The sequence below is a fragment of the Rana temporaria genome, chromosome 1 (genome assembly GCF_905171775.1).
Source record: "Rana temporaria chromosome 1, aRanTem1.1, whole genome shotgun sequence".
NCBI lineage: Eukaryota > Metazoa > Chordata > Amphibia > Anura > Ranidae > Rana > Rana temporaria.
Window position 1 is genome coordinate 635,216,039 of NC_053489.1, and position 25,151 is coordinate 635,241,189.

A 25,151-nucleotide genomic window follows, 5' to 3' on the forward strand; every position below is an offset into this window, starting at 1 on the left:
GGGAAGGGGTTAACACTAGGGGGTGAGGAAGGGGTTAAATGTATTCCCTGCATTGCGTTATAACTGTGTGTGGAGGGGGGGTGACCGATCTGTGTCTCTATGTACAAGGGACACAGATCGGTCTCCTCTCCAGAGACAGGAGTCTGTGAGAGCCGGCAATGAGAGATGATCTCATATGTTTACATATGAGATCATCTCTCATTGGCCGCACAGATCGCATCGCAAACGGCCACTCTGATTGGCCGTTCGCGGCGATCTGTAATTGGCTGTGTCCAAGGGACACGGCCAACACAGAGTTTCCCCGCTGCGTGCTCTGGAGCGCGTGCGGAGAACGCCCAAAGGGGCGGACGTCTATTGACGTCCTGTTGGATTTTGGGATCCACGCTGTAGCCGTCATTTGACTATAGCGCGGGTCCCAGGAGGTTAATAAATGAAAAAACACAGTTGTAAGCAGTTAGGCCTCTTTATTTTCCCTGCAAGGCAAAGTCATAATGGGCTAGTATGCATCGCATACTAGCCCATTATGTGAAACTTACCTTAAAGGGGTTGTAAACCCTCAAGGTTTTTCACCTCAATGCATTCTATGCCAACAGTTCCAGACCTAAAAACAAACTTTAACCATAACAGAGTCTGGAACGCGCCATAAGCAGACTTCAATGACTGAAGGCCTTTTCTGGCCTATCTTCATACATGAAGACCAGCAGAGTTCAGACATACACACACACACACACACAGACACACACAGACACACACAGACACACACAGACACACACAGACATACACAGACATACACAGACATACACACATACATATTCTAAAAACCAGGCTGAGGAAGACTGCATTGGGAAGCTGCAATCAAAGACACAAAGCTCTAGCAGCAATATGGAGAAGCGTCTTCACTGAAGGTTAAAAAATTTTTTTTACATGAATGTCTTTGAAAAATTATAAGACCTGTTTACCCAAATGGATGCACAAGGTGTGCAATGTCAAGCTTAACACCACAAAAGTATACAAAAGACACAAAAAAGGATATTAATATGCCCATCGTGGCTGCCAGTATAAATTGTCGATCGACCATCAAGATTGTGGACAGTCATGCACTGGATAGACTTGTTGTGTCCCTGCAGAATATAAACAAAATCTAATAGCAATACACCCAATTATTTTACACCAACTAGATATAGCTATTTTTTTTAACAGATTTTGGTCTTTTGAGCACAAACAAGCTAAGAGCACACTGCATTTCTGGCAGATCAATGGGTTCTGTTCTGTATATAAAGCATTTTAAAAAGGGGTTAAAGTGGATGTAAACCCTCCATACACCCAGTGAAGTGAGCAGCCTCAGATGATACACAGGGGTGAACTAAATCTCCCTACATAAGTTTTACATGTTTATCTGATGTCTTCACATTTATATACTATTTAGAAAGTTCAGATCGTGTTAGGAGATTGTCTCTTCCTGTTTAACAGAGTGTGTCATGTCTGGGCATACAGCCAAGATATCTAAAATTGCTGATTGGAGGAAAGGCGCGCACACACACACACACACACACACACACACACACACACACACACACACACACACACACACACACACCCCTCCTCTCATCATGGGCTGAGACTGAGGTGTTTTGTAATAGGGCCAGCTCCCTGCTAATCTATTTTAGCAATCTCCCCTGACAGAAATGTCAGGCTGCTTTTATCTGATGTGGCCAGAATTTGTCAGGTGTAATCAGGATAAGAACAGAGGAATGGTTCAGGAGAGGGCTAAGGGACTTCGCTCTTTGAAAAGAGATACTGCAGATATATGTGCCCAGCTCAATTTCATGAATTGGGTTTACAGCCACTTTACAGACACATTGGAAGTGCATAGATAAATGCATATTGTAGAGTTGTACAGTTTATGGTTTGCCGATACACTTTTGGGAGAGGTTAGAAAAATTGGGTTTATTTCAGAATGAGTACCGTATATACTCGAGTATAAGCCGAGTATTTCAGCCCTTTTTTTAGAGCTGAAAATACCCCCCTCAACTTATACTCAAGTGTACCTGAAGGGCTGCGGGCGTCCATTGTTTAAAAGTCGTGACATCCCTTCCGTGATAGGAGTTTCCCAGCAGACACTGTGTTCAGTGTTCCGCCTATCACAGACGTTCTCTTTGCCGAGGATGAAAAGACGTCCGTGATTGGCGGAACACTGAACACAGTGTCTGCTGGGAAACCGAGTGCGAGGATGAGAAGACGTCCATGATAGGCTGCTGGGAAACGCCCATCACGGAATGGGACCAGAAGGAGACCGCGACTTTTAAATAATAAATGGAAGCCCGCAGCCTGTAAAAAATGTCAGGTACACTGACTCGGGCACAGGGAAGCTGCAGTGGGCACAGGGAGGCTGCAGTGGGCATTGTTGACCCTCTTTTTCGCTTACAGTAGCTGCTGCATTCTCACTAGGGGTGTAACGGATCGTCACCGATCCGTGATCCGAACGGGCCACCCCGTTCGGATCGGCACACCACACGATCCGCGGATCGCTCCGGAGCCTCGGCCGTAGGAAAGTCCCCAGCTTCGGCCTAGCTCCGGAGCTGGCGGCCATCTTGCTCCAGCCCAGTGGAGAGCGTGTGCTTGCCAGTGACCCTTCACAGCATGGGACTGAATTCCCCTGGCTGCTCCGACAGAAGCGATGGATGTCACCGACTCACCCGTGATTACACAGTAATCTGTAAGTGTCTGGAAGGGGGAACGGCCAGCCTCTGCTCTGCAGATAAGATAATGTTAGGTGAGGGATCGGGAACAAGTGCACTGTATAGAGAGGTGAGAAACTAAGCCAGCAGTGTGTGTTCAGCTTGTTACTTCCTCTCACTCACTTTCTCCTCTCCCTAACCTGCCTGCTTGGAATGCCATGCTGGAACAATCACACCGGGCTGTGAGGGGATCATGAGAGTCCTTAGGAGGGGTGGAGAGGGCTTAACCTGTCAGTGTGTGCTTGTACATCGCTACTGTCTGTGTGTGTGCTACACTGAGACACTTCCCCCACTGTATACACAGCATGTCACAGTACACCGTTCCTTTGCTTCACACACTGTGTATGGCATTGTCCAGGTCCCTGTTTAACCACTTCAGCCTCTGAAGATTTACCCCCCCCCCCCTTCCTGACCAGAGCATTTTTTTGCGATACGGTACTGTGTCGCTCATATATTTAGGCCAATATGTACTCTGATAAATGTTTTTTGGTAAAAAAACAAATAGTTTTTTTTGTGAATAGCTGCGTTTAATGGCACCTTACATGCTTGCTAATGTGACAGAACTTCTCTGATATTAATATTTAACTTAATGTGAAAATCGGAGGTGTTCTGTCACATTAGCACGCATGTAAGGTTTGCTGCAGATTTTAAAATGTAACATGTAAACAGTCCGTCAGATTTACATATTCTGTATTTAAGCTCCGTTTTGTGTTGAAAATAACTGAATCTAAAACTCTGTTGGGTGTAACAAGTTTAGTATTTTTTTTTGCTGATCCGAAAAATGATCCGATCCGTGACTCCTGATCCGAGGATCGATCCGATCCGTGAGTTTTCTGATCCGTTACACCCCTAATTCTCACCCTAGGCTTATATTCAAGCTTATATTCAAGTCAATACGTTTTCCCAGGTTTTTTGTGGTAAAATTAGGTACCTCGGCTTATACTCGAGTATATACAGTATTTGTGCCTCCCGCACACACAAGTGCATGAGGCCATGCATGGTATATTCTGGGCTTATTTCAGTGCCTGGGACACAATACCATATAGGCGAACAATACATTTCCAAGGCGCTGATTTTCAATGCTTATGTTAGGAGTTTCAAAAACTAAAGTGTTTTACACATTTGCTGACCAGTCTAAATGCACCAAAGATAGAAAATAAAACTAGGTATGCATGCAAAAGCATGTTCTAATAAAAAATTAACATAAAAAAAAAAGCTTTTCGTAGTAGCGTACCTTGACAACACGTAAAGGTTTGCTTGGATTATTTTTGTCCAGATAATTGATATAGCCAGACAAAGAAACACTCAGCAAGTAATCCCTCTGCCACAAGCATCCCAGCTGCTGATCCAGCGTATCTGTGCCGAGACTGAATGTGGTGACTGCTGAGTTAGCCGCAACATCCCAGATTTTTGCCGTTTTGTCCCCAGACGCAGACAGGAGTTGAGTGCTGTCAGCATTCCAGCTAATCTGTGGTAGAGGGGAGAAAACAGAATTGTTACAGCTTGCTGTACATCCAGACAAATTTAATTAAATGACTGTAAATGCGTATCTAAACACTAAAATGTAATATATAGAAACTCAAAAGTCCTTATTTGTGATGGCTGCATTCGTTTTCTTAATTCAGGATGTTTTCCCTTTACTTTCACATGAAATTTTGCAAGCAAAACCCTTCCTGTCCCCTTCATACCTACAACACTTTATTCCTCTCTGTATCTACTGGGGCAGACACATTCGTTATGTAGACTTAAAACATGGCTGCCTTTGTTCCGTCTCCATTACAAAGTAAACTGATGGGACTAAAAATGTACACTAACATCTCTGGCTAAATTATGAGCTATTTTCTGTACTGAAAAATAGTGTTGCACCAATACTAAGCATTTGCGCGAGTATCGGTACTTGTGCAAATGCTCCGATACCAGAAGTGATGTCAGCGTGGGCAGATCTTCGCTGTAGCTGCTCACCCCTCTCCCTTCTATTGCACAAATCAGCTTAGCTACCTAAACTGGGGTTTATCCCGGCCAACTACCAATATTAGCCCTAGCTACCTAGCCCTGGTCCATTGTCCCGGGATGTCTGTGTCCCGGCAGGCTGTGTCCCGATTTTTAGTAATGTGTTTCCCCATGTTGACCCGACACAGGATCAGATCTGATCTGTGACCAGACAGCTGGCGGGTCTGTAGACAGGCTCCAATCCCTGTAAGGAGCCTCCAATAAACCACACCTTGCTCCCACCCCCTTCCCAGCTTTGTAGTTTCTCTTTTTTTTTTTTTATGTATTGTATGCCGCTGGGCGGTCCGACGGTCCGGGCAACTGGGCGGTCTGACTACAGAAAGAAGATCTCTTAACTGTAAGTTCCAAAGTAATTGTAGGCAGTAGAAGCGGCGACACTTCACATCCACAATTACCTGGATGGTGGAAAAACATGGTGTTGGGGGTACAGTGGTGACAAAGATTTGTTAGGGGTACAGTGGTATGCAAGAAGAGTATTGATAGCAGTGGTAGAAAGGGGAAGTGCAGTGGTGGCAGGGGACACATGGGTGGCATAAGAGTGCAGGTGCGGGAGGGGGTACAGTGTGCAGAGGTGTTTGTGGGAACGAACGTTGCTGGTTGTAATGTGTTGTTGGGTTCTCAGTCTCCTGCTTCCCTCTGTCAACTGTCACCTCTGCCCCCATGTCTTTCCAGCTTCCACCTCCCCCATCAGTCTCCATCCCTCCCAACATCGTCCTCAACTCCTAAAGCCTCCAATTTTTATCCACTGCTGCAAATGAATAACTGGCTGACCATACATTCCTTTATGTTCACAGCCAAAAAATAGCCCATTCCTCATGCCCTATCGTCTACCACCCCAAAGGTCCCATCCAGCCATCTCCCAATGACCCCTCCCTCAGCGATCACAGCCTTTTCCATCCTAACCAACCAAGCCCTCCCACCCCACAACCCCTATCCCAAACTACCCTGGCCTAACCCCCTACCCAACCTTTCAAACCACCCCTCTACCTAGCTATGACTAAGCACTGAAGCTACAGTGCGAAACGTTAGCTTTTGTTCCAATTTTTTTGCTGTGGCATGTTTATTTTGTGATCGATTTAAATTAAAAGAACATTTTTGGAGTGCGGCTGTCCAAGTTTCCTTCGTATTTGTGCACCCCTCTACCTACTCTTCATAGGCAATACGAATCTGTAATTGATATAGGCGAGTACTTCATATAAAAATAAAAGCATCGGTCATCCCTATTGAAAAACAATGCAGGTGCCTCATCTAAAGACCGGTAAGCTGCAAGATAACTTTTTGCTCTAGATATACATTACAGGTGTCATCACACTGCTCCATTGGTAAAAAAAATGCAGTAAAAAACGCATACGCATTTTTCATGCACTTCCGGTGCGTTCTCTGGGTGCCCGATTCCCAGCAGGCTCCAGTCACTCACAAAACGATTCCAAAAACACACTGCTGTGCCTTTTTGACTGGTTTTCCCATTCATTTCAATGGGGAGCTGCGTGATTTGTGCAATTTCCAAAAGCGCACCAAAGATGCAGCATGCAGGATTTTTTTTTTAAAAACTGAAGACACAGTATTACTTCTCTTAAAAGTAGGGTTGTCCCGATACCACTTTTTTAGGACCGAGTACAAGTACCGATACTTTTTTCATGTACTCGCCGATACAGATATTTTTTTTTAAATGTGTCCATGTGTCCCCAAATGCAGCCATATGTCCCCAAAGAGAAAGCCACGCCCTCCCCCACCCGCCCCCCTGCCACCGTCTAGTTGATCAGCGCGGGGAACATAACAGCTTTCATTTGAATAGCTGTGTATTCCCTGCCGCGCGTCACCATATATAGCCACTCCCCCTTGTCCAGGCACTTTGATAGACAGATCACCCGTCCAATCACACACACCGATAGGTGTGTCTGATATTCACTTTCTTTGAAGCATCGGTCACACAAAAAAAAAAAAAAAAAACGTACAGATATTACTTCAAGGGGTTGTACCGGGGTGATGCAAGTTGAAATTGTGTGGCTATTATGTTTCCAGACCCCCCCCCCCCCCCGATGCCCAGACACAAATGCCTCTAAACCTGGATACAGATGGGTCTTAAACCAGCTAAAAGCGGTCAGTTCAGCAGGAATCGGCTGACTTTGGGTTCATCTGTACAGCTGCATGTTCTACAGAAGCTTTTCCTCGAGCGGTCATGCTGGAAAACCAGCATCTGGCCAGTGTGTTCCGATAGGGGGCAGTCTCCTTTGCCAGAGCACAATAGCTCAGTGGTTAAGATCACCAGTACTAACATCACATGTCTTAGTACAGCTATATATATATAAAAAAATATTTCAGCCTGCTTGACGCTCAATGCACACAGCATATATGTAATAAAAACATATGCCTTGCAGTGCACTAATCTAGGGAGGGCAGCTTTGTAGGGACAACACTACAGAACGTCACCTCTTCCCCATATCAATTAGCATGGTTTCCAGCGATCTGTTATCAGTCATCAGAGGCAGAGAACACAAGTAGTGATCATCTAAATAGATTTCTGGTAGGATCAAATTTATTTTTTGCACTTACCAAAGAACTCTAAAGTGGGGCACACACTACAAATTGGGCGAACGATCGTCCGATTTTCCACGTTGTTTCACTGCAAATCCAAACCGATGAACAAAATTTTTTTGTTTACGATTATGCGCAGTCTTTTTCCCCCCGATTATTCTTCTACAAAAATGGTACACATTAAACGAAAAGCGGTCCGTTCCCGTACGATAAACATTTTGGAGTTTGCCCCTTTGGAATTTTTGTACAAAAAGTTGAAAGTTTTGTCGAAAAGTTGTGTACACACTATATGAAAATTCTTTTCACGAAAAAGGTTTGCCCGATCTTATAGTGTGCACGAGTCTTAAACACTTTCAATGGTAACAGACAAAAGGGAGCAACTATTATGGTTAGGATTTACATTAAAGTAGAACTAGACAAAACTTTTGTTTTACCATTTTGAATAGAGAAAGGGATGGTTATAACCCCCGTCGGGTATTATCCCCCCGCCCCCCCAAACATCATCTGTGTCCTATTAAGGAGATTTACCTTCACTTCCTGTCCTATAGACAAACAGGAAGTGAGGAAATCCTTGCAAATTAGGGGAATTCTTTGGGGACCCCCAGGTCACTAGAACTAGTCTCCCCCATTGTAAGTTGTTCACTCTATTACTTTTCCCAAAATGTGGGATCCTTTTACTTTCAATGGTAATAGTAAACCGGACTAAGAGGGTGAATCTCCTTAACAGGGACAAAAACAGCAATAAAAACTGACAGGTTTTCTAATCTCTCTTCACTGTCCAAAAAAAAAATAAGTTTTGCCTTTAGTTATACCGTATATACTCGAGTATAAGCCAAGTTTTTCAGAACTTTTTTTTTAGTGCTGAAAATACCCCCCTCGGCTTATACTCGAGTCAATGTACCTGCATTCTTGACAGGCGTCCATTTTTTTTAAAAAAATTGCGGCTTCCTCCTGGTGTTCCGTTATAGCAGGGATATGCAATTAGCGGACCTCCAGCTGTTGCAAAACTACAAGTTCCATCATGCCTCTGCCTCTGGGTGTCATGCTTGTGGCTGTCAGTCTTGCTATGCCTCATGGGACTTGTAGTTCTGCAACAGCTGGAGGTCCGCTAATTGCATATCCCTGCGTTATAGGCATTTGACACTGTTCCGCCTATCACGGAGGTCCTTTCATCCTCAGACAGTTTCCCAGCAGACACTGTGTTCAGTGTTCCGCCAATCACGGACGTCCTCTTGTCCGAGGATGAAAGAACGTCCGTGATTGGCGGAACACTTAACACAGTGTCTGCTGGGAAACGGAATCCGAGGATGAGAGAACGTCGGTGATAGGCGGAACACAGTGTCAAATGCCTATCGAGGAACGGAAAGCCAGGAAGAAGCCGCGACTTTTTAAAAAAATGGACGCCTGTCAAGAATTCAGGTACTCGGGCACAGTGAGACTGCAATGGGCACAGTGAGGTATGGCACAGTGAGACTGCAATGGGCACAGTGAGGTATGGCACAGTGATACTGCAATGGGCACAGTGAGACTGCAATGGGCACAGTGAGGTATCGCACAGTGAGACTGCAATGGGCACAGTGAGGTATGGCACAGTGAGACTGCAATGGGCACAGTGAGGTATGGCACAGTGAGACTGCAATGGGCACAGTGAGGTATGGCACAGTGAGACTGCAATGGGCACAGTGAGGTATGGCACAGTGAGACTGCACTGGGCACAGTGAGGTTGCAATGGGCACAGTGAGGTTGCAATGGGCACAGTGAGGTTGCAATGGGCACAGTGAGGTTGCAATGGGCACAGTGAGGTTGCAATGGGCACAGTGAGGTTGCAATGGGCACAGTGAGGTGTTCAAATGGGTATTGTTGACCCTCTTTTCCGCTTACAGTAGCTGCTGCATTCTCACCCTCGGCTTATACTCGAATCAATAAGTTTTCCCATTTTTTTGTGGTAAAATTAGGTCCTCGGATTATACTCGAGTCGGCTTATACTCGAGTATATACAATACTTTAAGAGTTTAAAAAACGCAAGCTTCAGGGCTGTCTTGGCTCCAACTACGCTCCACTAAATGACAAACAAACGTTTGGTTAGTATTTGCATACTTTATGTAAACCCCCATATAACCATGGCTGCTTTTTGCATACAAGGTTCCTTCCTGCTGCCTGTTTAGCAACCCATACGGGTACTCTTTACTTTTCCAATTAGGCTGCCCATACATTACCTTACTGTGGGATGTACAATATCTGCATGATCTCTCATATTTTGCTTAATGGTAATAGAAATTTTACTGGTGTACAGTCATGTAACAAAAGAGAAAACAAACTTAAAGCGAAGTTCCAACTGTTAATTAAAAAAAAAAAAAAAAAATATGTTTGATGAATATTGTTAGTTTCAAAACTTCTATTTATAGCACTCACCTTTCTGGAATGTATCGCCGCTCGATTGCCCATTTCATAGAGGAAGATATCTTCTATTCCTCTTTCCTAGCAATTTCCATATTGCTTGTGGGCATGTGAAGCCCACAAGCACCATCTTCGGGGATCAAGTACAGCTGAGCGACCAGCATGCACCGCCTCTTCTCGTGCATGCACAGTATGTACGCTCGCAGCGCCGTACACTTCTGACATTGCCGTAGTCAATGGGCAGTGCCGAGGGCTTTGTTGCCATCACAACGGGGCGGGCACTTCCGACGACGCTGCCCATTGTGATGGCAAGAAAGCCCTTGGCACTGCCCATTGACTTCTGGGAAATGATGGCACACATCTCCCAGGAGCACTAGCGAGCACGCGCGCCGAGGGAAATGACGTCAGGTGCCAGGGAGAGGAAGAGGCAGATTACAAGGCACCCCTTACTAACAGCCAGGAAAGAGTGAATATATATATATATATATATATATATATATTGTTGCTTAGGTTTATTGCTGCTGAATACTGCAGTGTCAATTTCACGGGTGGAACTCCACTTTAAGAAACAGCCTTCAAGGAAAAAAAAGTAGTATTATGTATAAAAGAAAATTAGCACTTACAGCATACACGCCTCCATCATGAGCTTTTTCTGCTCCAAGCTGGCCGACTTTCTCTCCAGTTTTACCATCATATAAATAGATCTGTGAAGAAATGTAATCATTATTAATGGTTGAGCATTCAGCTAAGGATATGACACATTCTCTCTTGTTAAAGCAGAAGTAAACCCAAAAGTAAACACTATATTGCAATTTGCCAAGTCTTGGCTGCAATGGCTGTAGAAGTTTCCCTTTTTAGGCTTTTTCTTTTTCATCTGGTGTTCCTGCCAGTAAGTGTTTTTTTTTCCAAAAGAACAAGCTCTGGTCTCATCCGCAATGGAGATCGTTCAACACTGACAGGAGTGTCTACAATGATCAGCTTTTATACATTTATATGTATAAAAGCCTATGCAAAGCCTATGCAAAGCCTTTATCCCAAAGGAAAACAAACTGTTGTAACCGATTATAAAGTGTTGGCTGTAAATTAGCTTCAAATTGTTAGTGTATTTAAATCTGCTAGCACTTCTAAAACTATCCTCCCCCCAGACTGACAATGCTGCTGTCCAAATCTGCCCCCTGTTCTCCTTCATCCAGAGTGGGGATTGTATAACACAGGAGGTATGTTACAGGCCAAATCACCAGGTGAAAACAGTGGGGAAAAGTTTAAAAAAGAAAAAATACAGCCACTACGTCTAATGATTGGCAAGCTGCAACATAATACATTTTTGGTTTTGCATTTAATACCGCTTTAAGTTGTCCACAAACATCACGACCAGAATGTATTATATGATTGGGCGAACTTGTCTTTTGACCCCATTTCCTCTTCTTTTACATTTCCTATATATATATTATGCTGACTGAAGAGAGAGTGTGTGTGTGCACGCGTGTGTTGAGTTATTCACTTTACGGTCAACACTGAGGACAAGGGGGCACTTTTAGGTCTGGAGGAAAAAAATTATTTCATCTCCAAATACGGAAAGGTTTCTTCACAGTAAGAGCTGTGAAAATGTGGAACAGACTCCCTCCAGAGGTGGTTCTGGCCAGCTCAGTAGATTGCTTTAAGAAAGGCCTGGATACTTTCCTAAATGTACATAATATAACCGAGTACTGACATTTATAGGTAAAGTTGATCTGGGGAATAGCCAATTGCCTCTCGGGGGATCAGGAAGGAATTTTTTCCCCTGCTGTAGCAAATTGGATCATGCTCTGATGGGGTTTTTCACCTTCCTCTGGATCAACCGTGGGTATATGGGAATTGAATATTTTTTTTATTTATTAAGGGAGGGAGAGGGAGAGAGATCAGAGTTTGAACAGTTTTAACATGCCTTGGGACCACATTACAGCAAATCAGGTTTGGTGGTTGGCCGACAGGCGCAGAGTACTGCATCCTATGGGGGAAAAAGGATCACATTATCCCCGATACCCACAAGTACTGAAAATTTAAGGGACCCCAACAGATGAGGGGGAATAGGGAAGGCAATTATGTAAATCAAAGGGGACAGTATATCCAAATAATCTGTCACTTTGCCCCAAACGGTACTGGTGCATCAAAACATGGGTTAACTGAACCGGAATAAGATGGTAATGGGTGTGACTAAATTTAAAGGCGTTTTCAGGTCATTAGCAAAAAAAATAAAACATTTTCCCAAAACTAGGGTTGTCCCGATACCGATACCAGTATCGGGACCGATACCGAGTATTTGCGGGAGTACTTGTACTTCCGCAAATGCCCCCGATGCCTCATCCGATACTCACCCACCCCGCCGCAACGAATGCCGTCGCATACCGCAACAACGCCGCATGGCTAAACAGCGTGCGGGGAATATTACAGCTTTCATTTGAATAGCTGTAGTGTTTCCCGCCGCGTATAGACACTCCCCCTAGCTCGGGATTGGACGGATCTGTCCAATCCCGAGCAAGGGGGAGTGTCTATACGCGGCGCAGCGGGGAACACTACAGCTATTGAAATGAAAGCTGTGATGTTCCCCGCACGCTGATTAACCATGCGGCGGCATCTAGGTATGGGGGGACATGGCTGGATATAGGGGGGACATGGCTCCATTTGTGGGGGGGACATGGCTCCATTTGTGGGGGGGGACATGGCTCCATTTGTGGGGGGGGGACATGGCTCCATTTGTGGGGGGGGGGGCATGGCTCCATTTGTGGGGGGGGGCATGGCTCCATTTGTGGGGGGGGGCATGGCTCCATTTGTGGGGGGGGGGCATGGCTCCATTTGTGGGGGGGGACATGGCTCCATTTGTGGGGGGGGGCATGGCTCCATTTGTGGGGGGGGACATGGCTGCATTTGTGGGGGGGGACATGGCTGCATTTGTGGGGGGGGACATGGCTGCATTTGGGGACACATTTAAAAAAAAAGTATCGGTATTGGCGAGTACTTGAAAAAAAGTATCGGTATTTGTACTCGGTCCTAAAAAAGTGGTATCGGGACAACCCTACCCAAAACACATCAAAAGTAGATCTTCTATAAGCAGCCCAATAAAAAAAGTAAAGTCTATACTATGATTATTCCTGGTAACGGAGTATGCATAGTGGGCACTGTGCTCTTGCTCAACAGCAGCCCTTGCCAACATTTGGTTACTAGAGTAAAACTACCAGATTTATATTTAGTGGTAAAGCTTAAAAGAATATGTAAACTCAACATTTCATATTCCTAATATGTGCCTGCTGTACCATGTACTTGTATGATAAAGTATCTATATTCTCTTTGTATTGCTTCCTTTGCGTGAAACCCCTGGTGTTCCTGCCAGTCCTGTTTTTCTATTAAAAACTGACCGCACAAAGTAGAATACATTGTGGTCAGTTCTCATAGCATATTATTATGTTAAACTTAGCTTAAAATGAAGCCCCCCCAAGGAGAGAGGTCAGAGCTGGAGGACATTTCTATCTTCATCCAACTTGCTTCTGGGTTCAGAGCCCCGATGACATCACCCCCGTGCATGCGTGTGGGAGCCGCCGGTCATGGCCCAGGGCTCGGTAAGGAACAGTCTTGGTGGCTGTGCTTTCAGAGTGCATGTGCCGGTGATGTCTCTGGCTGCATGTATAGTAAGTATCTCCTAAATAGTGCACGTTTAGGAGAGAATTATACTACCTATAAGTAAACCTTATTATAGGCTTCCCGATAGGGAAGTCAATGATGGAAAAAGTCAATGATGGAACCAGTGGCGGTGCGTCCCTAAAGGGCACACGGGCGCCGTCCCCTCTCTGTCACCTCGCCTGAATTACAGCAGCGTTTTTTTTTTTCCGAAGCACCTGATTAGAGCCGTAGGCGTCCACAATAGTGAACATCGGGCGCCATGCTGTGCGTTTGCTGTTCACTCAGCGTTGTGTTTGGAAAGCGAATAAATCGCTTTCCTAACACTGACCCGCTTCTCAGCCAATCAGGTGCTCAGGTCTGTTACCTCTCACCTGATTGGCTGAAACAACAGGCGCTGTGATTAGACGCCTGATAGAGAGGACGGGAGAAGACATTGAGAAGCGTGGACGTGGAGGACGCCACCGTTACCTGCTGCGAGACAGGCAAGTCCCGGGTGGGGCACAGTGGCTGCATTTGATGTTTTTTTTTTTCAGTTTGTTTGTGCCCCCCCAAAAATTTTGAGCCCCAGCCACCACTGGATGGAAGTTAACTTCAACTTTAAAAGGTGGATTGTAAACTATCACAATTTGTTTTGACAATAAAAGATTTTTTTATATATTTTAACTGGTTATTGGTGTACACACTGGCACTGATCAATTGGTTGCTCTCTATAAAATATGAAAGCAGTGGTCACATATTAGTAGTAGCACTGTGTCCAGTTTGGGAATGAAGATTTAATGAAAAGCAGCTTTTGGTGTCCAACATACCTGACCATCGGCACCTGCAGTTGCAAATCTATTTCCATCGGGCGAAAATCGGACACAATTTACAAAGCGGCTATGGTTCTGAAAAGAAAGAGAAATGAAAAAAAATATTATAACATTTGAAATCAAAGTGTTCAATTTAAGACACACATTTCTAGCTAGTAATTTAAAAACTAAAATGTAGGTTCCAAAATGTATGGAAAAAAAAAACACAATCATCACATCCCAAATTTAATGTTGCACAATTTTTCTGCATGGTCGTCCTGGCCATTTTATGTAGCTCTATGAATGTATAGAGTACATTTACCATGCTGTACCATTTACTACTATGGAAGATGAACTTCCTGGAAATTGCACAAGAATATGCATTGAATAAAGCCGACAGAAGAAAACCATGACACTGAAATGAATGCTACAGAGCACTCCACAGGCTTTGAAACAGAATGGACTCTTGTACATTTTCAGCTTCACTGGACTTTTAACATTTGAACTAGAGGTGGAAATTTGGTACTGAAAACTCGGGATGCACTTGGCCGAAACCGAAAAGAACAGTTTACATTATATTTGTGTAGCGTTACCCCCGCATGAGCCGCTGATTTGTTTTGGGATCGGCGTATTAAAGGGGTTTTCCACCTTTTTTTTAAGTTTATTAAAAGTCAGCAGCTACAAAAAGTGTAGCTGCTGGCTTTTAATAAACTGACACCTGCTCCACGGCTCCAGCTCCTCGCCGGCCGGGGCTCCGCTCCTCGCCCCCCCTCGCCGGCCGGCGTCTTCATCCTTAGTGTGGGCACCTGGCAGTGACAGCTTTCGGCTTCACGGCCGGGCACCCACTGCGCATGTGCGAGCGGCGCCGTCCGATTGGACAGGCGCTCGCCTACAGGGAGGGGCTGTGAAAAGGCGATTAAGCTAATCGCCTTTCCAGCCCCTCGGCGGAAGGAGGAAGTGGGACAGAAAGTCCCCTTCTCCTGAAGCCCCCACTCCCCCCCCCAAAAAAAATGACATGCCAAATGTGGCATGTAAGGGGGCGAGGAGTGGGTTAAGAGGAAGTTCCATTTTTAGGTGGAACTCCTCTTAAGTTACCTTGGTGTTATCTAGGGGTGCAGTTGGAGAACAGAGTATTGAGCGAATGTCCAGACAGTGAATGGAGATTTTCCAATGCTTTATTTCCAGGCCAACATCAACATCAAATGGGAAAGAAAGGTTGATGAAGCAAGAGAGAAAAAACTTTGCAGCATCAGGCCTGGATATGAACCGAGCAATCCTGCTCTCAGTAGTATCAATTACAATTCGTCGCCACTCTAGCCAGAGTGGGTGAAGTGCCCCCGGACAGACTCCTGCCACAAGCCTGGCAGCCGAAGTGTCACTTTAGATTTCTGGGAGGAACAGATCTCTCTCACAGACTTGGCTCTGGGGCCTCTGCCACAGGCCTAGTACTTTGAATGAGCTAAATGGATGAATAGAGCGAATCCTCCCAGTAGGTTTTAGCAGAGGTCACCGCATGACAGCAAAGCGTACCTGTCAGCATTCCGGTCACCAGATCCCCGATTGGTTCGTTCAGGCCCTGTCAGACAACCTGCCTCCGGGTTCTCCTCAAGCCGACCCCCCAATCGAACGGCACCCAGCCTGGGATCCTTTCAATAAAACTGGGGACCCAGTAAGTCACTGGGGCCCATCTCAGGAACATGGAACTCCGCGTAGAATGTGCCCCTGGCCTGGTAGGCCATCGCCGGGGTCCGATGGATGCGCACACCATGAAGGTGGGTGACGCACCTGGAACCTGCGAAGGACGTGAAAAAATGGCATCTGCCACAGATATACCGCGGGGGAAAACTCCTCCAATTGGCTGCTGGGGCAAAGTGGCTCTGCCAGAACCCCTCCAGTGCCACCTGTCGCCCAGGGGTGAGAACAGCACCCCTGGAGCGCAGACTGACCTACAGGACAGTTCAGGAATGACAGCAGCCCAAATTTAGAAAATTGTGAATTGGAGCAAAAATAACTCTCCCATTCCCCACTAACTTTAGCGTAGTGCCCATACTGAAAGTAAGGGGGCGCTACATTTATATTATATAAAATTGTTTTTAATATTTGTAGTATAGTGGACTTTTTTATTAATATCATGAATTTAAATGATTATGATGTTTAGAAGCAGTTGGGCATTTTTTTCAGCTGCCCCTGTTCTCTTATCAGTACATGTACACAGGGGGGCATTTACAGTTGTTTCTAGGCAGTGGAGTTTAGAGGCTTTTTTTGGAACTCAAAACAATTTGTTCAGAAGCTGAGTTTAGAGGCATTTCAAGCGCCAAACACGGCTAAACGCGGTAACGCACGTTTAGCAGCATATCGTGTACAGACGTTTTTAATTTGAACCCAAAAAATCAAAAACGCGGCGTGTAAACATGGCTAGATGGCTGGTTTTAGATGCTGGTTTCTAGCCATCAAGTAAAACCACTCAGGAGAGGTTGAACAACGTCCCGTGTACATGAAGCCTAAAAGGCCCATACACACAATCGGATTTTGACAACAAATGTCCAACGGATGTGTTTTAATCGGACAATCCGATCGTGTGTATGCTCCATCGGACAATTGTTGTTGCTTTTTCAAACGGACAAATGTTCGCTGTGGATGCTCTCAAACTTTAACAAATGTCGGATAATCCGATCACGTGTACACAAGTTCATCAGACTAAAGTCTAAAGTACAAACACGCATGCTCAGAACCAATGCTAAAGATCAGGCAATAGCAGAAGTTGCCCAAAGGGTGGCGATAAAGAGCTGAAAAACCATGTAATTTGGCTGAAAATGTTCTGCCGTGTGTATGCAGAACAAGTTCACGGCCAACGCCCTTCAGACAGAAATCCACAGAAAAGTCAGATGGAAGTCCGATCTTGTGTATGAGGCTTAAGGCTCCATGCACACTGCAGCTCATAAACGGCCATTTTTGGGCATTTTTTTTTTTTTTTTTTTTAAAGCCCCAAAATTCCCCTCTAGGTTATCCTAGGTGTCCATGCACACATGGACGTTTACCAGCAGTGGAGTTTATGGGCGGTTTTCTGAACACCCTAAAATCGTGTTCAGGAGTAATTTTCTGATCACAAAAAACAACAAATGCTCAAAAAAGCGGCTCACCAGCTTTTAACCTTTTTTGATCCATTGGGGCAAAAAACGTTAAACTTTGACTCACTGCAAAAGCTACTGGCATTTTTAAAACATTATTTTAGTGTCCAGTGTGCATGGAGCCTTAAACAAACCATGTTTCCTTCTAGCATAATGTCTTCTACTACCCATCTTTCTAGGCGACTATCACACAGTGCCTGGCGTGTATTCAGTGGGAGAGAGAGTTGCGTCTTTCAGCGGAAAAACTAATGAATAATTGATACAGGATACCCAACTCTACTTTTACTGCAAGGATTAGTGGCATCACTTGTCTCACTTAGGTCAGCTTACAAAAGAAAGCGAATTAAGCAGACACTGTATACCCATATCTTAGTCAGATACTACACACACACACACACACACACAAACAAAACCACTTATGATCACTTCACCAATTTAAAAAGTTGTACTTACCCAAAATCAGATTTTTCTTCTTTGTGTAAAGTAAGGCAGATCCAAGGTTAGCCATACACACATAGAATTCTAACATACCTTCACCCATACAAAACAGCATGGATGGAGGAATCTCTGCTGCCAGCTTCCGTATTCAAGCAGCGACGACACCTGTGTCTGCTTGAATACCCCTAAAGTGACTGCATCCGATGGGATGCGGTTAATGTTGGGAAAACCATTTTCCATCCCGCTTCTTCGCTTTTTTTCAGTCCAAGTTTGTTGAGCAGGGTGATGGCCAATAGGAACTAGGGGTGCAACGGATCAAAAAACTCACGGTTCGGATCGTTCCTCGGATCAGGAGTCACGGATCGGATCATTTTTCGGATCAGCAAAAAAAAAAAATTGCAGCCTCACTGTGCCCCAAATTGCCGCCTCACTGTGCCCCAAATTGCCGCCTCACTGTGCCCCAAATTTGCCGCCTCACTGTGCCCCAAATTGCCGCCTCGCCAGGGTGGAAGAAGTGAGAGGGCAGCCAGCAGGGCTGGATTTCCTTTCCCTGCCACCCCAAGGCCAGGTTTTGCAATGCACCCCCTCCCCACCAACCGAACCCCCCCCGGAGAATAGCAGTTGGATGGCAGGGGCGGCACGGTTAGTTCAAATATTATTATTTTTTTTTTTATTACATTATCACTTTTTTTTTGTAGCTTGTTGTTTTTACTTTTTGTATCATTTTCTTATTTTTAATATTTTCTTCTTTACTTTTTAATTACTTATTTTTTTATTGATTGAATTATTATTTCTTATTTTTTTTACATTTAACTGTATTGCTATCACAAAGGAGAAAACAATTCCCTGTGTCATAGCAATTGAAAGTGACAGGTTCTCTTTGTTAACCCTGTCAGCTCCAAAAACAGTCCTCACAGTTGAGATGGGAAGAGCATAGCTTACCCATCTCACTGTGTGCTATTTGCAGCAAGGACCGGAGACTCGTCAGCTGGGGGAGGAGGGGGGGACAGAACCAGCCGGGAGAGGTGTGGGGGGGAACGGACGGACAGCAGCTGGGGGGAGGAGGGGGGGGGGGGAACGGACGGACGGCAGCTGGGGGGAGGGGGGGTTTATCAGAGCCAGCAGGGAGAGGTGTGGGGGGAACGGACGGACGGCAGCTGGGGGGAGGGGGGGGTTTATCAGAGCCAGCAGGGAGAGGTGTGGGGGGAACGGACGGGCGGCAGCAGCAGATTCTCTGCTAGAAACCAACTGAACTCACCGCCCGTATGTTTAAACGTCTCCACTCCTGCTCGTACACAGCCCCAACTCCTCCTAAGCCCACGCTGTAATAGACAAAACACATCAGCGCATTGGACACGCATTCTGTCTATCACAGCGTGGTTAGGAGCAGGCGGGGCTGTGTGCAAACAGCGGGGACAATTTCAATGTGTTTTTTTACCACTTTGTTCTGCAGTCCCACGGCACGCCACGGATCACGTGTGTGCCGATCCGAAGTCATTGATCCGTGCGGATCACGGATCAATGACGATCCGTTGCACCCCTAATAGGAACACATCTGAAACTGAAGCCTGAGTGAGTGAAAAACTTGTATAGCGCAACAAATGCTAACTGAATCGCCTCAAGGCACTTGGTATCCATTTCCTTCTAATTGGCCTTCAGAATAGGTGGGTCTTGAGTTTTTTTTCTGAAGGCCTGGTGATTCACTTCCGTTCGGATATTAGTTGGTAATGCTTTCCACAGCCGGGGTCCTTGGACTGCAAATCTTCGTTCTCCTTTGGTCTTGTAGTGGGCCTTGGGGATTTGTAGTAGATTTTGGTTGGTTGATCGGAGCACACGATTGGGGCTGTGGTATTTTATTTTCTCACATAAATATTGGGGAGCGATTCCTTGTACACATTTGTGTGTCAGGCAGAGGGCCTTAAATGTGATCCGGTCATTTACGGGCAGCCAGTGGAGGGACCTGAGGGAGTGATTGATTCCCAGGATTTTTTTCCTGTTTCCTGTTACAAGTCATGCCGCCGTATTCTGGACGACTTGTAGACGAGCAACCAAGTATTTTGGGAGTCTGAGTTAAAGCGCGTTTGCATAGTCGAGCCTGGAGTTGATTATTGTTCCCACCACTACTGCTGTGTCTTCTTTTGGGATGAAGAGAACCAGTCTACATAGCAGGCGCAGCAGATGGTGAGAACCGCTGACTACTGAACCTATTTGTGTCAAAAGTGACTCCGAGGCTTTTGACTTTGGTGCTAGGGGTGATGGTGTGTCCAAAAATGGGCGGGGGCGTCCATGTCGTCGTAGCAAGTCTCTTTCGATTTGCGTGGAACAGAAGAAGTTCTGTCTTTGATCCATTGAGTTTAAGGTAACTCTCCGTCATCCAGTTCTCTATTAAAGTGAGGCATTTTTCTAGCCGGAGGTAATGATCCTTCTTGCTGCTGATACGAAGGTAAAGTTGGGTGTCGTCGGCGTAGGAATGGTAGAGTAAATCCTGGTTACTGATAATTTTGAGGAGAGGGCAGAGATAAATATTGAATAGTACGGGCGACAGGGGTGACCTTTGAGGGACTCCGCATGACACCGTACGTTGTTCTGAAGTGAAAGGACCTAGTTTCACTATCTGGGATCGATTTTCCAGGAAGGAGAACCAGGGTAGATCCGAGTCTGCAACTCTAGCTACTTCTGCTAGGCGAGTCAGCAACGTTTTGTGGTCTACTGTATCAAAAGCAGCACTCAGGTCCAGCAGCATCAGAAGACATGATTCTCCATCTTCTGCGTCGAGAGCGTCATCCCATATTTTGAGAAGTGCCGTTTCCGTCCCGTGACCTCGACGGAAACCCGATTTTAGTGGGTCCAGTAGTTTGTGGGTGTCTAAATGGTGTTGTAGCTGTTGCACTACTGCTTTCTCCATTACCTTGGAGAATACATTTAGGCCTGTTATGGCAAGCCTTAATATAGACTTATGTTGATATTGTTAAAGTGGGTAATATTTATTTTTGAAACTTAATTCTGCATAAAACATTTAACAGTGTAATTTCATGAGATAATTTACAAGGGTGTGTTTAGGGGCAGACTTTGGGTCGGGGCATGACAGGGGTTGGGTGGGGCAACTGGTGGCAAGTAACTTAGGCCCCTTTCACACTGGGGTGGGAGATGCGGTGCGGTATAGAGCCACTATTTTTAGCGGCGCTATACCATCGGAATTGCGGCGGTATTCGGCCGCTAGCAATGCGATTTTAACCCCCGCTAGTGGCCGAAAAGGGTCAATACGGCCCGCAATGCAGAGGCGCATTACTGCAGGGTCCCATTGTTTTCAATGGGAAGGAGCGGTAAACACACTGCTCCAAAGACGCTGCTGGCAGGACTTTTGGCGCGGTCACACTAGCAGATCGCCTTAGTGTAAAAGCCCTCGGGCTTTCACATTGAGACTGCAGGGCAGGTGTTTTTCAGGCGGTATTTATGTGCCATTTTTAGCGATAAAACACTCCTCAGTGTGAAAGGGGTCTTAAGGATTGGCAAGTGGGATCAGGACTTGAAAATTTTAAGGGGGGTGTGTGTGTGTGTATATAAGCACTGAGTAAATTTATAGTCTTAGAGATACACCCGGCCCTCTAAGGGCAACCATAATACTGATGCAGCTCGCAATGAGAGTTTGACACCCCTGTACTAACCAATCATATGGCATGTCAATATTGGGATTAATTAATTCACAACATTCTAGTTTTATAGTGAATAGGAGTAGATGAGCAAAGTTTGGTCTCAAACTACTCAAAAATCGATAATAGACCGCACCAGCTATTATCACAGGGTTGTATATATTCCTATTAAAAAAAGAAACCATTAGTGGTCAGACAAAGGAACTGAGCTATTCACTATTCTGAAAACAGGAATTTATAAAGTGTTTAGTTCTGAATGTGCATTTATTTTGTGCAGGTTGTAGCTTTTTTTTTTTTTTTTTTTATGTATTGTGTCACATTACTAAATTACTATTGTGTTATGCAATTTTCTTTATAGAAATAGTGCTCCGCAAAGATAACTTTAGCTCTTAGGAAAACTTTACTGAATTATTAATACGCATTCATGTATACTGAAACCAGACTCTTCCTGAAAATCCCTCCAAATGTCAGCAGTCTCCTATAAGATTCTGCACAGAACAGAGCAGACGGCTCTCCCTGTAACATGCATTCGGCAGTCAGACGGAATCAGGCAGCAAGAGAATCAATTATTAAGAGGGCCAGCCAGGACTGAATTGCTTGGGACACAAACAGAACACAGCAAGGATAAAACAAAAAAGACCTCCGTGTTGTATGTGTGCCCAGAGCTTGCCAGCTGGGAATAGTAACGCATAATAATAATTAACAATGAAGGAGCGGCACAAACTGTCTAATGAGGCCTGGCCCTGTCACTGCGATGTGTACACCGCTAAGTGACACACTGTGGCTTGTTATAGCAAACACTATATTAGAGACTAGGAGAGGAGGCCTTCCAAACTTTACAAAGTTGGAGACATCAATGGACCCCCCGCAGCTGTGCAGCTGGCAGCGATAATCAAAGGGCCAGACTATCCGGAATTTTAGGGAGAATAGGAGAGTTCGAGATATTGGTATTCTACAAACTAAAGTAAAATATCTGGCTTACATTCAGCAACCCCGAGTTCTCATAGACGACTGTCACCATGTAAAGCCAACTATGCATTTGTATTCAAATTCTCCTAGCTGTCAACAAGACATGACCGAAAAAGTGTCTTGTTGAGCAATAGAGCCGGGATGAAGAAAAAATAAAATATTGAATATACCGGTATATATATATATATATATATATATATATATATATATATATATATATATATATATATATATATATATATATATATATATATATATATATATATATATATATATATATTGTAAGCTCTAACGAGCCGGGCCCTCTGATCCCTCCTGTATTGAACTGTACTGTCTTCCCTGATGTAAAGCGCTGCGCAAACTGTTGGCGCTATATAAATCCTGTATAATAATATATATATATATAAATAAAATAAAATAAATAAATAAATAAAAGGGAGGAAAAGTCAACTTCAGCACAAATCACTCTTATGGCGCGTACACACGATCGGAAATTTCCGACAAAACTGGATTTTTTTTTTCGACGGAATGTTGTCTCAAACTTGTGTTGCATACACACGGCCACACAACCGCTGTCTGAGATTCCGAACGTCAAGAACGCGGTGACGTACAACACTACGACAAGCCGAGAAAAGTTCAATGATTCCGAGGCATGCGTAGGATTTTTGTGCATCGGAATTGCATACAGACGATCGTTGACGGAAAAATTGAGAACCAGCTCTTAAACATTTATTGTCAGAAATTCCGATCATGTGTACGCGGCATTATGGGAGCCTGAGATTGCACCCTTGATCTGCTGATAGTTGGTGCAATGCTCTACAGGCTCCTTAGAAAGAAAAAATAATTAAATATCCCTTTTTCCCCCCCACCTACAAAAAAAAAAAAAATGTGCATTTATTAAATTTTTTTAAAAAGTTAAACCCAGATTTTAAAAGTAGAATAGGTAAGAAAATAAAAATCAATATGTATAGCTGCATTAAAATTTCTGTTCTTGCATTTTTAAATATCCTTCCCAACAAAGCCTACAAAATAACAGGTGATTCTGTCAGAAAAGTTGGCCACATGCCATTTCCGTGTAGTCAGGTGAAAACCATCATGGCCTTCGGCAATTATGTCTGCATTGTCCTCATCAGGTATGCGGTGTCTGCCTGGACTACAGGGCAATGTGTGAAATGTATTATACACGCAGGTCCTTAGTCCATATAGACAAAGTTCCAATACTCAAAGCAGCGCTCCAAATGAAGTATAACCAGCATTCTTGGCCGTTTCAAGATGCACAATAAGGAGGCACTTGAAGAATTATAAATCTTGGTCGAGTCGCAAAATGACTCGACCAAGGGCTGCATGGTCGAGTCGCCAGAAGAAAGACATTACTATGCAAATGCCACAAAGTTTTCCGCTTACAATACGCCACACAGCACAGAGACAAGCCTCAAACCTTCTGGCACAAAGTCATTTGGAGAGATGTGACCAACATTTTGCTTTTTGGCCACAACCATAAACGCTACATTTGGAGAGGAGTCAGCAAGGCCTATGATGAAAAGTACACCATTCCTACTGTGAAACACGGAGGTGGATCGCTGATGTTTTGGGGATGTGTGAGCTACAAAGGCACAGGAAATTTGGTCAAAATTTATGGCAAGATGAATGTAGTATTTTATCAAAAACTACTGGAGGAACATTTGCAGTCATCAGCCAGGAAGCTGCGCATGGGATGGACTTGGACATTCCAACATGACAATGATCCAAAACACAAGTCCAAGTTGACCTGTCATTGGCTACAGCAGAATAAAGTGAAGGGTCTGGAGTGGCCATCTCAGTCTCCTGATCTCAATATCATTGAGCCACTCTGGGGAGATCTCAAACGTGCAGTTCAGGCAAGACAGCCCAAAAATGTATAGGAACTGGGAGGCTTTTTGCCAAGAGGAATGGGCAGCTTTACCATCTGAGAAGATAAAGAGCCTCATCCACAAATACCACAAAAGACTTCAAGCTGTCATTGACGTTAAAGGGGGCAATACACAGTATTAAGAACTGGGGTATGTAAACTTTTGATCAGGGTCATTTTGGTAGTTTCTGTTGTGATTATGATTTAAAAAGAGCAAACACAGTTGATTGATCATAAATGCCTTCAGCCAAATACTAACCATGAGTGATAGAAACGTTTTTGTGTCATTCATATTCTCTGAAAAATGGCCAAGAAATCAAATTCTGCCAGGGTATGTAAACTTATGAGCACAATTGTATATCCTAAACCAGCACCTGATAAGTCATTACACATTTGAAAGTCATGCAAAAAAAAACACACACAACTACTATAAAACAGAGGTCTAAAAAGCAATCTAGAGTCAGATGAAGGAGGACATTCCAGCAGATAATCTATGAGCACGGAACAAGCCTCGCAGCCACTTCCTGTCATTTGCTTATCCCTCGCCTTTCACATCCAATGCTGAGTAAATATGGAAATCAAGTCATAACCTTTTTAGCATCGTGTGGGTTATTTAAGTAAGCAAAACTGGAGGAATACCAGAGATAACAAAGTGAAAATGTGACTAGGAGGTGCTTACAAATGTCCAGTAGTGACAAATCCTAGAATTGAGGAGAGCTGAAAATCAGGCTTGGAAAATATAAAAAGAGCGACAATTCTGCGAATTCTCACTGCCAAAGATCAATGTGCAAAAAATGGGTAACATAATGATGCTTGCATTGTTTGGATAACCATAGAACAATTTGATCCCCAGCGCATTCCTGGGCACAGAAGCGTTTTTGGAATACACTAAATTGGATGGACTTATAAGAGGGAGAAAAAAACCTGACGACATTATTCCCCCCCGGGTGTACAGA

At 44.5% G+C, this 25,151-nt stretch overlaps 1 protein-coding gene across 1 annotated transcript in view; it reads right to left on the reverse strand.

Annotated features, from left to right (window-relative positions):
* WDR1 (WD repeat domain 1) overlaps positions 1-25,151 on the reverse strand; it is a 99,197-nt gene that overhangs the window by 23,328 nt on the left and 50,718 nt on the right. The window contains exons 6-9 of the mRNA XM_040335427.1: positions 14,141-14,218; positions 10,304-10,384; positions 3,973-4,206; positions 1,034-1,121 (exon numbers count right to left, since the gene is read on the reverse strand). Of these exons, the coding sequence (XP_040191361.1) occupies positions 1,034-1,121; positions 3,973-4,206; positions 10,304-10,384; positions 14,141-14,218 (481 nt within the window). The remainder of the gene's footprint in view (positions 1-1,033; positions 1,122-3,972; positions 4,207-10,303; positions 10,385-14,140; positions 14,219-25,151) is intronic.